The following is a 15,049-nucleotide window of genomic DNA, read 5'->3' as shown; positions in this document are numbered from 1 at the left end:
CATTTTCTTCACTGGGTTAACATTAAGAGGTATACCTCTCTGGACCGGAGGGGCACTTTTAAGGAGAAAAGGAGTAAACGTGGAGGCGGACTTACCAAGAGCAATTTAATGGTGTCTTTGAAGGAAAAGCTGCACTTATAAAAACATGGTCCAAACTTCCTTCGATCTGGATCACCATATGACTTAATACTTATTCTTTTTCCAGCTGGCATATGAACTAGGGTTCAAGTGGAGAAACCAAGGTATTCTTCAGATTTATGATTTGGGGGGAGCAATAACCTACGAAAAAACGTTGGGGTTGATTTGAATATGTCATTACGTGGGAGGAGAGTTTGGACTCGGAGTGGCGGTAAATACACATCTTGTTTGCTTCACACAGATCAGCTCATACTTATAATGGAGTAAATCTGTTGGGCCACGATTCAATGCGCCCGTTAGCAGGATTGCTGTCTCTACTGTCTAAGCCCTCGGTATCAACAAGCACAGTTCTTCTGGGGTGCTGTCCCCCTGATGTCAGCTTTGCTGGTCCAGGTCAAAATACTACCAAACGCTCAGGAATTAAATTTCCTGGAGAACTGAGCCTCTTTCCAGGTTCGCCTCTGCCTTAATGTATAGCGATTAATTTCAAACTGTAATGGAGGAGTAAACCTTGGGCTCCAGGAGGCATGCTGGGCCCGGGCCCTGGGGTTTGCATTTTCAGTCACCGCCTCAGGTGGATTTGATGCAGCTGGTTCAAAATACATTTTGAAAAACAGAGTAGAATTGGGTATGGATGATGATACAGAAGTCAGCTCTTAAAAGGTGTCCTGTTTTGGCAGCTTTGGAGACTTAAGGCTGAGTCCCGGCTTATTCACACCCAAGAGAATTTAAACAGGAGTCGTTAAGTCAGTCCCTGAGGCGCCGCCAGCTACAAGGAAACTCGCCCACGCTCGGGGGGTGCAGGCGACGCCGGCTCCACCTAAGCCACAGGTCTCCGAAGCGCCTCGAGGATTTCTACCGGCTTCACTCGAGCCACAGGGCCACTGGGCTCCTCCGAGCGTCCAGCCCGCACTCTCGGTACTCCGCTAACAGTGTCCGCCTCCTCACAGCCTGAGAGCTGGGTACGCGCAGTGATTCCCGGGGTGGGGCACTGGCCGGAAGCACCCGCCGGGCCCGCCCCCTGCCCACCGGATCCGGAAGCCGTCGACTGAGCCGGTATGTTTCCCTCCGCGGGCCGCAGTGCATCATGCTCCGTGGCCCTTGCCGCCTCTTCAGGGTTTCCGTGGCACCCGTCGCGGCCCTGGCTGTGGCGCTGGTCTCGTCGCTCTCTCGCTGCTCCCTCCTGGAGCCGGAGAACCGCGTGGTCTCGCCGCTCAGCCCCTACTTCGGCACCAAGACTCGCTACGAGGATGCCAACCCCGGGCTGCTGCCGGACCCCGAGGCGCCACGGCGGGACCCACAACTGCTGGAGGAGACCTGCACCCCGGTACAGCTGGTCGCCCTCATCCGCCACGGCACCCGCTACCCGACCACCAAACAGATCCGCAAGCTGCGGCAGCTGCACGGACTGCTGCAGGCCCGCGGGCCCGGGGATGACCGGATCCGCGCTGCCGGCGGCGGCGACCTGGGCGCTGTGCTGGCCAACTGGCCGCTGTGGTACGCGGACTGGATGGACGGGCAGCTGGTGGAGAAGGGGCGGCAGGACATGCGACAGCTGGCCCTGCGCCTGGCCTCCCTTTTCCCGGTCCTCTTCAGCCGAGAAAACTGCGGCCGCCTGCAGCTAGTCACCAGCTCCAAGCACCGCTGCATGGACAGCGGCGCCGCCTTCCTGCAGGGACTGTGGCAGCACTACCACCCTGGGTTACCGCCGCCCGACGTCGCAGGTGACCACCCCGGGCCGCCCAGCCAGTGCCCTGCCTCGGTCCTCCCCCAGATCCCGGACTTCCCCGATCCCAGCCTCTCCTTACTTCCTTCTGTCCCCAGCCCCCCATCCCATGGGATGTTCAGGACTTGGCTCTCTCCCTTATCCTCGTACATAATGTTCATTTTTTCATTCATCAGGGATGAGTTTGGCACCTTCTACGTGCAGGACGCTGTGGTAGACGTTGGGGGATCCAGTAGGAAGGGAGACAGGCCAGGGCAGTTTTTGATCACCCATTCCCAAAATGAATTTCTCCATCTGAGCACCAACCCCTCTCCCCTTCCTCCCTCTCTGGCGACTAGTTCTGCAGTTCGGCGCACTTTTTTTTTTTTTTTTTTAAATCTAGGACTTTTCTTCCTCAGGTTTTACTTCTGATACTAATTCTATTTGGGTTTTGTTTTGTTTTGTTTTTTTCATTTAACAGCTTTTTCAGATATTAATTCTAGACCTACAACATATTTTGGGAAGTACTCTCAAACTTTCTTTACTGCTCTGCTTTTTTCTCTGTTTTGATTTTGCATGTACTATAGAGTTACTCTCCTTGTAGCTGTGGTCCATGGTCATGGCACAGTACTTTACTAATTTATTCCACTACCAATACTTTTGCAAAATTTGAGAGATCGTCTAGCAGAGCTCTTTTATTTCACAGGTGAAGAAGCTGAGCCTAAGAAAATGCCCTGCTGATTGTCCTTTCTTAGTTTGAGGCCCAGAATCCAGGTCTTCTGTTTTCCCTCAAATGATGCTTTTTCCTTAGAAAATATTTTAAAAGTCACATAATAATAATAGCAAACACTTAATGCTTGCTATGTGCTCTGCATGCCTCACATTTATTTCACAAAATCCTTACAACAGCTCTCTGAGGTTGATTGTATTTCCCCCCCTCTTAACCGGTGAGGAAATTGAGACGTAGAAACACTAATTTGCCTAATTTCAAATGAGTAGGTATGAACCCAGGAAATCTGATTTAGAGCTTGGTCTCTTAACCATTACACTGTACGTACAGCTTCCATTTGTCCTGTAACTTGAGGATAAGAATGAAAACATGACATTTTTGTGCCAGAGAGATGAACAAGTGTTAATACTTTCTTGATCAGCTTTAAGGTCAAAGTTGAGGTGAGGCATCATTTAGCTTTAAAAAGCCCAAGCAAAAAATAAATTAGAAGTAGACTGGTTTGTCATTTCTCTAATAGCATTCTCTCTTAAGCTGTTCAGCCATCTCCAAGGGGTTCTTCCATTGACTCTGTCATGTGTTACGACTCTGTCATGATTCTGTGAGTAACTCGGTTGGCTGACTTGTGTTCAGTCACTTGTTGAATCATGCTTTTTAATATAGCTAGACTTTTTTCCATTGATATGAGTGAAGATTTCCCACAAATCTGTTAAATTAACTGAATGTTGAAAGCAGAACATACTTCAATATAGTACTATGTATGTATATAGTGTATACCAAAAAGGGACTACTGGACCTCCTGGGATGAATGAATTTTTGCCCTTAGATGGATTATGAGAATGGGCATTTGCCAGCCGTGGATCAAAATAGTTCAGGATAAGCCACCCCTCACCATTTTCAGTATCAGAGATTAAACCCTTTGCTTAGCTGCTTCATTATTATCTACAGACAATTGTTTTGCCTGTTGTGTACATCTGGGCTTTGGAGGGAAGCCACTGAATTGGATTTTGTATTCTTACAGAAACAGAACAATGCCTTTGTTTCTATTTAAAGAATAGCAGTAATTAGATAATAGCAGGGATGAATTATCCAGATCCACTTAGGAAATTTTGAGGCCACAGAAAAAGATGACAAAGATTTTCCTAGTAATTTCTTAAGAACTGTAATCTGATTACCAGTTAAAATTGGCAGAATTATTCATTTCAGGAGCTCCTGAAATGGATACACACACACATACATACAAATATTTTCACATACACATCTGAAGCAAAATGGTATAACTAGGGATAATTTTCTTATTTTAATTACAGAAATAGTATACTTGGTGTTCTTTTCATGGTAAATTATTGGAGAAATGATGGTTGGAATCTGTGTATTTTTAAATATGACTCTGAGAAAACTTAAAAGGCACCCCAGTAGCTGAAGCATGATTACGAATGCTTTTCTAGTATGTATTTGTTACCGAATTGGGGAAATAATGTTAACACATAAAATTCTAAATGGGAAGTTATTCTGGAGCTTCAGTTAGAAAATAAACCGAATCAGAAGCATCTAGCACAATGAAATACAGAAGACCTGAAACTTTAATGTATTTTGTGCTATTGTCAGTAGTTTTTGTCCAAAGCAGTCTTTTGTAAAGGAACACAGGGTTGAGAAACTTAATTGAGAAAATAAAATACTCTATTTAGACTATGGCTTAGAGTAGTAAAACAGAGCCTGTCTGTTGAATTCTCTCTCACTTTGTAATTAGAAACGTTGCTCATTTTTAGGTTGTTTTCTCAAATTTTTTGTGCCTGATGGAAACAGTACTTAGGTAATAGATTTTTACACTTTTTATGATATTCATATCTAATTATTTTTGTTTTCTTTAAGAAAACATTCATTTCAGTTACCTGTATTTCATAGTGTAGTATTGCTCTAACATTTTTTTTTATCTTTGATATTTTCTGTTTCTTTAGTCTTTTTTAGCGTATCCTCTCATGAGCTAACAATTATTACAAATGGGGAATAGTTTTGCCCTATGTCTTTCTTGAGCAGTGTGTACTTATTTCAGACATGTCAATGAATAAATAGGTTTTTAGGGTTCCTTTTTACACTTGAAACAAAATTTTCCAATAATTTGGAATTGTCATTCGTGTCAATGGATACACACACACACACACACACACACACACACACACACACACATATACACACACAATTATTTTTTTCCCTTTCAGACATGGAGTGTGGACCTCCAAGAATTAATGATAAATTAATGAGGTTCTTTGATCATTGTGAGAAGTTTTTAACTCAAGTGGAAAGGAATGCTACGGCTCTTTATCATGTAGAAGCCTTCAAAACTGGACCAGAAATGCAGAACATTTTAAAAAAAGTTGCAGGTATTTTGCAAGTGCCAGTCAACAACTTAAATGCAGGTAACGTGCCTATTGTCTTGCATTTGAACTCTGAAATAGTTTAAGTGGTTTTTAAACTCTGAACGTGGAAAAATATGGAAGCATAAAGTTATTCCTTTTAAAGGACCACAATTGATTTTACGTTGAGAAAATAATGTGTTCTAGGTCAAGAAAATTCTATATCTCATGCTTACTATTCTTAGATTCAGATTCTTCTTTGAGTTTTATGTAAATTAATACACAAGACTCTTGATGTATCCTGGAATTTTTTGTTTCGTTTTGAGGGCAAAGTTATATAAAGCTTCAACTCTAAACATTATTTATAAAACAAAAATTATCTTTTTCTGAATTATCTCCTCTTAAAGTGATACAAATGGAAAGTCATATAAATTCTTTAGCTTTTAAAGCAGTTCAGAAGTACATGTTAATGTTTTGAGAGAGGTTAAGTTTTTAAAAAGTAGTGTGATTTTTTTTTTTTTTTCTTTGGAGCTTTTATACCTAGAGATGCTGAGAAAATGAGCAGTCATGTATGTCATAAGCTATTGCAGTGGATGGTAGACTGTGCCACCTGGGACACTTTAGGGTGAAAGGAAACACTATTAATAATTATGCTGGGAGAGCAGGTGGAAAACCAAGGTACATGGTTACCTAGCAATGAGAAATTAAGAAAAAATAATAAGATTTTTTTTCCTGTTTTCTAGGAATGTATAATCCATACAGCAGATATTGACAGATATATAGAGTGTGATTTCATTATAGTGTGAATAAATTTCCAAAGACTAGAAATAGGAGATGTTAGATTAGACTGATGTTAATTAGATGTTAGTTAGACTGATGTTAATTAGATGTTAGATGTTAATTAGACTAGAATATGTCAGTCCTGGTGTCTGAATGCTTTATAAGGATCAAAAAAGTGAAGATGCCTAGACTAGCATCTAAAATTGAGTTTTTTCTCTTTTCTTCAACTGGCTATACATTGGGGTCGTTTGCAGAGCTTTAAAAATTATTTGGGAAATAATTCAAGTATATAGATAATAATAAAGGCTAATATAATGAGTATCTGTATTCCCACAACTTAGTTTGATCAGATTTTAACATTATGCTTCACTTAGTTGCTTTAAATAAATTGAGGGTCCTTTGTCCCTCTCTAGGATCTCATTCCTTTCCTTTTCTCCCAGAGGTAACCATTGTCATGAATTGAACATTTAAGTCATCCCATGCCGGTTTTTATATTTATGTTTCTGTGACTAAATGGGGCATTTTGCAGATTTTTAAACTTTTAGGAATGGTATCAAACTATGGTATCAGTCTGAAATTTGATTTTAATTCAACTTTGCATTTTTTATTTAATGTGTGTAATTCTAGTTCTGCATTTTAAACTTATGTACAGAATCCCATTATATAATACCAGCATCTAGCCATTATTCTGTTAGTGGGCATTTAAGATTGTTGAAGATTTTTTAAAAAACATTATTTCTGACTTGACAAGGATTATTTGTATTTTACTGATGGGGTAACTGAGAACAACTTTTTTTTGTAGGCAATATTAGCATAGTGGTTAAAATCATGGGTTCTGGAATTGGACTGTTTGGAATTCGACTATTCGATTCTTGACTTTGTTATATTATTGACTAACTCTGTGATCTTTGGCAAGTTCCTTAATATCACTGTGCCATAGTTTCTTTCTCTGTAAAATGGATATAGGAATTGTACCTGCCTCACAGGATTATTGCAAGGATTATATGAGATTAATTCATGCAAAGCATTAGCACAGTACGTGGCACAGAGTAACTGTTCAAAAATATTTTAGCTATTTAAATACTTTTTTTTTTTTTGCATAGAAAGGTGATGCTGTATGTATTTTCTGTAACTTATTTTTACTTAGCAATGTATCTGTCTCATTTTTTTAAATTCTGTTATTTTATAGGATATATATGATTACATTTTTAGGTAAATGATAGTTAAAAATTTATTTAACCCATCATCAAGTTTTACTGGTCAGAGAGGCTGGAGCTAATACAGTCCAAATTCTTTATTTTATAGGAAATTACATTCCTACTAAGCTTTTTCTTAGTTTTTAACTCTTTCAAATAACGCAACAGTGGACATTCTTATAGTCTGCTTTTTGCACTTGAGAGTTTATAAGATAACTATAGGTAGAATTGTTGGGTTAAGGTGCATGAATATTTTACATCTTAACATATACTTCCAAATTGTTCTCTGAAGGTGTAGAAAAATTTATATCAACAATATGTGAGAATGCTCATTTCCCCCAATTCATCTGACAGTGGATATTATTAGTCATTTTGACTTTTGCCAATTTAATTAATGAAAAATGATATCTAGCTTTAATTTGCATTTCTTTGGTTACTTGTAAGGTTGAACATCTTTTCATATGTTTATTAGCTATTTCATTCCTTCTGAGGATTGCCTCTTCATAACCTTGGCCATCTTCTATTGGATTATTTTTATGTTTTTTCTTATTGATCATAGGTACCCTTTATGTGTTATGGATATATTAATTATATGTCCTTTGATATTGCTTGACAAAAGAATAAATCCTTTACCTATTTTGTGTTGAGACCCAGGAAGCCTAGAGTGACTTACCCAGGATAATTAATGTCAGAGTCAGGTCTCATAGTGTGATTTTTCCCTCTTTGTTTCTCTCCTTCTTGACCCTTTGCTTCACCTTCCTCCTGACTCCTCAGTCTGCCTTTTCTTTGTTCTTTACCTTTTGCAGTCTTCTCTTCTTTTTTATATCCTTCTCCGTACTTGCTTCTTCTTAATAGTTATAATGTGAATTGTGTAGTTAAAAGAACTGTTCAATAAATGTTCTTTGTCATTGCTGACTTTCAAGTTGGGGACTAAAACCTTTTATAACTTTATCTCCCCTCCTCTAATCCTCTAAAAGTAACAAAATCAAGTTATGTTTTATGTAGTAAGTCCTTGGCATTCTATAGATATTCAGCCTTTGGAAAACTGCAGGAAATAGTAACCTACAAATTTTACCTTTTTTTTTCTCTCAGATTTAATTCAGGTAGCTTTTTTCACCTGTTCATTTGACCTGGCAATTAAAGGTGTTAAATCTCCTTGGTGTGATGTTTTTGACATAGATGATGCAAAGGTAAGTATTACTTTTGCAGTTTCTTTGCTTTTTTTTTTGCATGGTTTTCATTGTTGTCTTTATTTGAAGCAGCTTTTCAAAAAATAAGCAGAGTAGGGAACATTAAGTGCCTTTGACTATCTTGTAATTTTCCTTAAAAAGAGAGATTAATTGTTCAGATAGGACCTACCTACTTGTAAATAGTTTAGGCTCATAAAACTCTGGAAAACATTCTTCCATTGTGATTTGATTTCTAGGTCCACCCAGTTAAAAACCTACTTAACCCATCATCAAATTTTACTGCTGGAAAGGATTATAGAGCTAATATAATCCAAATTCTTCTTTTTATTGGAAGCCAAAGCTCAGAGAGGATGAATGGTTTTCCAAATACCTATTCTTTTATAAAGTTTTCATAATAAATAGAGTTCTGTTTTCTACCCAGTGATGGCAGTGATTCATCTTGGTTCTGCCTGGCTACTTTGTATTCCCTTTCTTTCCTCTTCATTCATGTTGTTTCTTTGTAGACTTTTAGACTCTAGAGAGAGAAGGGCAGACAGAGCTCTGGTGACTGTAAAGGAGGCAAATTCTGGTCAAATCTGGGATGCTGGGAGCCAGACAGTTGGGGTAGGAAAGTGTTAATTGTTTTCTTAAGTATTGAGGATCAAGGCATTGGATAGAATTCTGATGGATGAGAGTAAGATGTATCTTTATGTATGGGTCATTCAGAAATACGAACTTTAGAAACTTCAGTCATCCCTTGCATACATATGGAACCTTCAGTATTCTGTATGAAAATCAATTACTAACTTCAGAATTTAACCTCAAATTTTGAAAAGAAGTGTACTATTTGTCAGTTAGAAGCAAGCTTTTAAGCTGAGAGCTAATGTACATTTGAAAGTAAAACAAGTGCTTTATTTCGTTAATTAAAGACTAAAGTGACCAACAACCAGATTAAAGGTGATTTTTCTGTAGTATTATGCCAATGCAGATGTAGGGCTTAGCCGGTAAGTTGGAAGAAGGGAAAAGAGCCCTCGATGGATGCTTGCTCTAGGATGCTGAGTGCCAGAAGTAATAGGTGTATGTATTTCCTCTCGGTGCTCCTGAATTGCTCCCTGATGATCTACTTTTTCTCTGTCTCAAGTACTCAAAACACTTCTCATCTCCTCTAAGTGTCCATAACTATCACTTCAGAAACATCCCGGCCTACCCTTCTTTGAAATACTCTGTGCTTAGGATGATCATAAAATTTATGTTCTAAATTGAATACTTTATTTTTTATAAATTTATTTATTTATTTTTAGCTGCGTTGGGTCTTCGTTGCTGTGCACGGGCTTTCTCTAGTTGTGGCGAGTGGGGGCTACTCTTTGTTGTGGTGCGCGGGCTTCTCATCGCAGTGGCTTCTTGTTGCGGAGCACAGGCTCTAGGCACGCAGGCTTCAGTAGTTGTGGCACGCGGGCTTCAGTAGTTGTGGCTCGCAGGCTCTAGAGTGCAGGCTCAGTAGTATGGTACATGGGCTTAGTTGCTCCACGGCATGTGGGATCTTCCCGGCCCAGGGTTCGAACCCGTGTCTCCTGCACTGGCAGGTGGATTCTTAACCACTCCACCACTAGGGAATCTCCTAAATTGAATACTTTTAAAAGTGAAAGGGGAACCAGTAATAATTACACCAGTATAGGTGTAAACTGAGACTTATGGTCACCATTCACTTGTGTCAAAATTCCTCACCTCCCTTTTCTCCCTGCCCAGATTGCTGTAGGGGAAAAGGCCAATAAACAGAATTGAAGTGATTTTCAGTATTGTGTAAATGACTGAGGGGTGTGGGCAAAAGGGAAATTTACTTTTTAACAGAAGAACAACTTATTTGCCCAAGTTACTACAGTTGTTGGAATATTTGGCATATGCTTACCTGGCTATCTGCCCTTTTTGTATTCTGAGAAGCTATATCCATGTGGTCCCTTACTTCCAAAGACCGACAACGCTGTGCTTTTATTTCCATATCGTAAAAGATGGAACTATTAGGTGACTTAGATTCTGTGCTACTTGTTTTTCTTTTCCTTTTATTTTTAGGATTACCCTTTTATCTCTTTATTGCATATGAACTTCTCTCTTTTTTTCCCCACAACTTATTTTGAAAAATTTCAAACTGACAGAAGTTGTAAGAATAACAGAATGAACATTCATGTCCTTCACCTACATTCACCAGTTTTTAACCTTTTTTGCCACATTTGTTTTTCTTTCTTTATAATCTATTAGTTTCCTATTGCTGCTATAACTGCTATAACAGTAATAGTTTCCTATTACTGCTAACTTAGTGGTTGAAAGCAACACAAATTTATTATCTTACAGTTCTGGAAGTCAGAAGTCCAAAATGAATTTTACAGGGCTAAAATCAAGGTATCAACAGGGGGCTGTGTTCTCTGGAGACTCTAGGGGAAAATCTGTTCCTTGCCCTTTCCAGTCTCTAGAGCCCACCTGCATTCCTTGTATCACTATGACCACGGCTTCATTGTTATATCTCCTACTGTGTCCTTCCTGCCTACTTCTTATAAGGATCTTTGTGATTATTGGGCCCATCTAGATAGTCTAGGATAATTTTCCATCTTAAGCTCCTTAACTTAATCACATTTGCAAATTCCCTTTTATCATGTAAGATAACATATTCATTGGTTGTAGGCGTTAGGATGTAGACATCTTTGAGGGACATTTATTCTGTCACATATATATGTAACCTTTTTCTTCTAAACATCAAGACACTTCACCCTTAAATACTTGGACGTACATCTAAACAAGAAACTTCTCCTACATAATCATAATAAAATGTAAATTTACATATGCATATATAGTACAGTATTGTCTAATATACAGTCAGTATTTGTGTTTTCACACTTGTCTTAATAGAATCCTATATTTATAGCTTTTATTTAAAAAAAATATTTAAACATCTTTATTGGAGTATAATTGCTTTATTACGGTGTGTTAGTTTCTGCTTTATAACAAAGTGAAACAGCTATACATATACATATATCCCCATATCTCCTCCCTTTTGCGTCTCCCTCCCACTTTTTTTTTATTTTTAAATTCAGGATCTAATCAAGGATCATTCATTGTATTTATTTGTCATGCCTTTAGTTGCCTTTAATCTAGAAGAGTGTTCCAGCCTTTCTTTTGTCTTTTATACACTGGCATTTTGCAGGCATCTAGGCCAGCTTTTTTGCAGAATGTCTTTGTGTCTGTTTTTTCACTTAAGATTAGATTGGGGTTTAAACATTTTTGACAAGAATACTATATAAGTATTCTTATATAGTGTGTCTAATCAGAAGGAATGATGTCAGTTTGTCACATCACTGATGATGATATGTTTGATCATATGATTAAAGTGGCACCTTCCAGATTTCTCCATTGTGTAGGTACCTTTAAACAACTTCTCATATTTTTTTTGAACTTTATTTATTTTTTATACAGCAGGTTCTTATTAGTTATCCATTTTATACATATTAGTGCACATATGTCAGTACCAATCTTCCACTTCATCCTACCACCCCCACCCCCCACCGCCACTTTCAAAGAACTTCTCATTTAAATGACCATGATTTGAAAATTTGAAATACATGTTTAAATTAATTGAATAAGAGACTTTCTTTTTATATAGTAAAAGCAAATAAGTTAGATTCTTCATTAAAAAATATAAAGTTTTCTTTTTTTTTTTTTTTTTTTGTGGTATGTGGGCCTCTCACTCTTGTGGCCTCTCCCATTGTGGAGTACAGGCTCCAGACGTGCAGGCTCAGCGGCCATGGCTCACGGGCCCAGCCGCTCCGCGGCATGTGGGATCTTCCCGGACCGGGGCACGAACCCGTGTCCCCTGCATTGGCAGGCGGACTCTCAACCACTGTGCCACCAGGGAAGCCCTAAAGTTTTCTTTTGATTTAGATGTTTCCTGTGATTTTTTTTTTTTCTTTTTCAGTAATTTGACACAAAAATCTCTGCTTAGGACTTTTCACTATGAAATAGGTTTACATATTGAAGTATTTACAGATGCAATAAAATGATGTCTGGAATTTGCTTTAGCATAATCCAGTGGTGGTGGTAGGGGCATAACTGAAACAGAATTGGCCAAGTGTTAATTGTTGTTGAAGTTGGATGAGAGGTACGTGTGGGTTCATTATTCTCCTGTTCTCTATTTTTATGTTTGAAATTCTTTATTAAAAATGTTTTAAGGGGCTTCCCTGGTGGTGCGGTAGTTAACAATCCATCTGCCAATGCAGGGGACATGGGTTCAAGCCCTGGTCAGGGAAGATCCCACATGCCGCGGAGCAACTAAGCCCGCGCGCCACAACTACTGACCTGCGCTCTAGAGCCCGCGAGCCACAGCTACTGAAGCCCGCGTGACTAGAGTCCGTGCTCCGCAACAAGAGAAGCCACCACAATGAGAAGCCCGCGCACGGCAACGAAGAGCAGCCCCCGCTTGCCACAGCCAGAGAAAGCCCACGCACAGCAACGAAGACCCAACACAGCCAATATAAATAAATAAAATAAATTAATTTATAAAAAAAAATGTTTTAAGAATTAAAAATGAATAGAAATGTATGAAATTCTAAGAATTCTGGATATTATTAGATATCCAAGACCTTATGAAATGCTGGTCCATCTGTGCCTTCATTCAGCAAATATTGTTTGAGTGCCTGCTCCATGCCAGGCACTTGGTTGAAACTGAAGATACTAACGTAAGATAGGCATTGTCCTCAAAGAATGTCACAAGGAGTGAAAGACAAAAAAACCATTGCAAGACAATGGGGTGGCTATAACAGAAGTATATATAGTGTATAGTGATACACAAAGGAGGAAGTTGATTAATGGCAGTCAGGTAAACCTTACAAAAGAAATGACACATGAACTATGTACTTCTCTGTGGGATAGCTTTTTGCAGCTTTGTGTCTATCTTCTGTAACAAGTATATCTAGATTTTCTATCTCATCTGGGGTCGGTTTTGGTATTTAATATTTTCTTGTAAAAGTCATTCATGTTCTCTAGGTTTTCAGATTTATTTGTGGAGTTTGGCAAATTTATCTCATGATTTAAAAAAATGTCTTCCTTCTATATCTGCGATTATGTCCCCATTATTATTACTTATTTGTGTGTCTGCATTTTCTTTATTATGTTAGTTTAGTGTCTACTAATTTATTATTTTTTTCCCAAGAAACAGTTTAACTATGTTTTGAACTTTATGTAATGGAATCATCCAGTATGTGTTTTTTTGTATCTAGTTTTTTATCAACATTATGTTTTTAAGATTTATCTATGATGCCTCATGTAGCTATAGTTCAGTTATTTTTATTGCTGTATAATATTCCATTACATGAATTACCATAGTTTTTTAATCAATTATCTTGTTGGTGAACATTTGGGTTGTTTTCAGTTTGGGACTATTATGAATATTCTTGTGTATGTCTATAGGTGTGTATATACACATTTCTGAAGGTCTATGTCTGTAGTAGAATTGCTGGATCATAGGATATGCAGAACTTCAAATTTACTAGATAATGCCCAATTATTTTTTGGAGCTGTTCCAGTTTATATTTCTATCTTTATGCTTCTTTCCATATATTTTTTTTCTTGTTTTGGACTCATTCTTTTTTAAATGATTATTTTATTTTCTTAAGTCTTTGGAATTCATGATACTGTGTTTATTTAATTATAGTTTTCATTTGCTCTGTAGCAGAATTTCTAGGGTGAGGGGTTTTTTTCTGGCTATTTTATCTGTGTAGCAGTCTTGTTTTTAATTTGTATGTTTGTAAAGATACTAGCACCTTTTAAATTATTACTCATCTTTGCAGTGAATTCAGCTTTTACTTCTCAAACGGCCAGTAGGGATGAGCAGCTATTCAGAGATAAGTCGTGTTCCTTCCAGTTTGGAGTTTTTCTCTGAGATTCTTTGTAGAATGCTTCTTGTAAAGATGGAAGATCAGTCTGTTTCCTGTAATGGTGTTACGTACTGTCCAGGGAGGCTCCTCTTAGACTTCGTTCTTATTGTTTCAAGCAAAGGATTATTGGATCTACTCCTGCAAGTGTACAATGTGCTTTGAGAATCTGTCTTCTGTTAGTTTTATCTGAGGGGTTTTGTTTGTGTTTTATTTGATTTTCACTGCATTTGGCAGTCCTTCCTCATTTATGGTGGTGGCTCAGGGTACAGAGGTCTCCTAATTTCTTTGAAAGGGGCATTTGCATTTCTTTTTCATTCTTCTTTTTTTAGAGTGATTTCTGAGAGAAGAGAGCATATATATCTTAATTCCATCATCTTAAAACCCAAAGCTTTGTTTATATTTTCTAGTTAAGAGCACTTTCAGTGTTTCATTGCAAAATATGATGTTTGGCATAGTCACTAGTAGTTATCCTTACCAAGTTAAGAAAATTTCTGTTTCTTACTAAAACCTTCTATTTATTTATTGTTTTTAAGATCAGGAATGTTTGCTGAATTTCTGGCATCTAGGAAGATGATTTTTTTTTCCTCTTTAATCTTCTAACATAGAAATTACATTAGTACATTTTCTAATACTGAATTATCCTTACATTCCTTCTTTCTTATGATAGATTCTTTTACTGACTGATTTTTCTTCTAGTTATAAGTCATGTTTCTTGTTTCTTCATGTATTTCCAGTAATTATTTATTAGATACTGGACACTGTGAATGTTATGGTGTTGAATGCCTGGATTTTGTCTTCTAAGTATTGAATTTTGTTTTATTTTGCAGTTAAGTTACTTGTGGATCAGTTTGATCCTTTTCAGGCTTCATTTTTCTGAGTTTCATGCTCTCGACCTGACCTTACAAAACTCAGAAACAAAACCTTACTTATACACATGTCTTTACTATTAAAGTATGTCTCTTCTGGGGTCCAGATTGAAGTCCTGGATGTCTTGGTATCAATGGAAGCTCTCTCTACTTAGGCTGCTTGGAACATGAATATCTCTCAGCCTTGTGATAGCTC

The 15,049-nt window shown here is 38.0% G+C and overlaps 1 protein-coding gene across 3 annotated transcripts in view; it reads left to right on the top strand.

Annotated features, from left to right (window-relative positions):
* Positions 1-1,171: 1,171 nt before the first annotated feature.
* MINPP1 (multiple inositol-polyphosphate phosphatase 1) overlaps positions 1,172-15,049 on the top strand; it is a 45,426-nt gene continuing 31,548 nt past the window's right edge. Inside the window, exons 1-3 of one of the 3 annotated variants that reach the window (XM_079899661.1) lie at positions 1,172-1,862; positions 4,790-4,987; positions 7,993-8,090. In XM_079899661.1, the coding sequence (XP_079755787.1) occupies positions 1,226-1,862; positions 4,790-4,987; positions 7,993-8,090 (933 nt within the window). In that variant the 5' untranslated portion in view covers positions 1,172-1,225. The remainder of the gene's footprint in view (positions 1,863-4,789; positions 4,988-7,992; positions 8,091-15,049) is intronic. The other 2 variants (XM_079899662.1, XM_079899663.1) reach the window with 2 other exon arrangements.

The sequence above is a fragment of the Stenella coeruleoalba genome (genome assembly GCF_951394435.1).
Source record: "Stenella coeruleoalba genome assembly, chromosome: 16".
NCBI classification, from domain to species: Eukaryota; Metazoa; Chordata; class Mammalia; order Artiodactyla; family Delphinidae; genus Stenella; species Stenella coeruleoalba.
The sequence above is the reverse complement of the archived record's forward strand: the minus strand, read 5'-3'. Positions and strand labels throughout refer to the sequence as shown.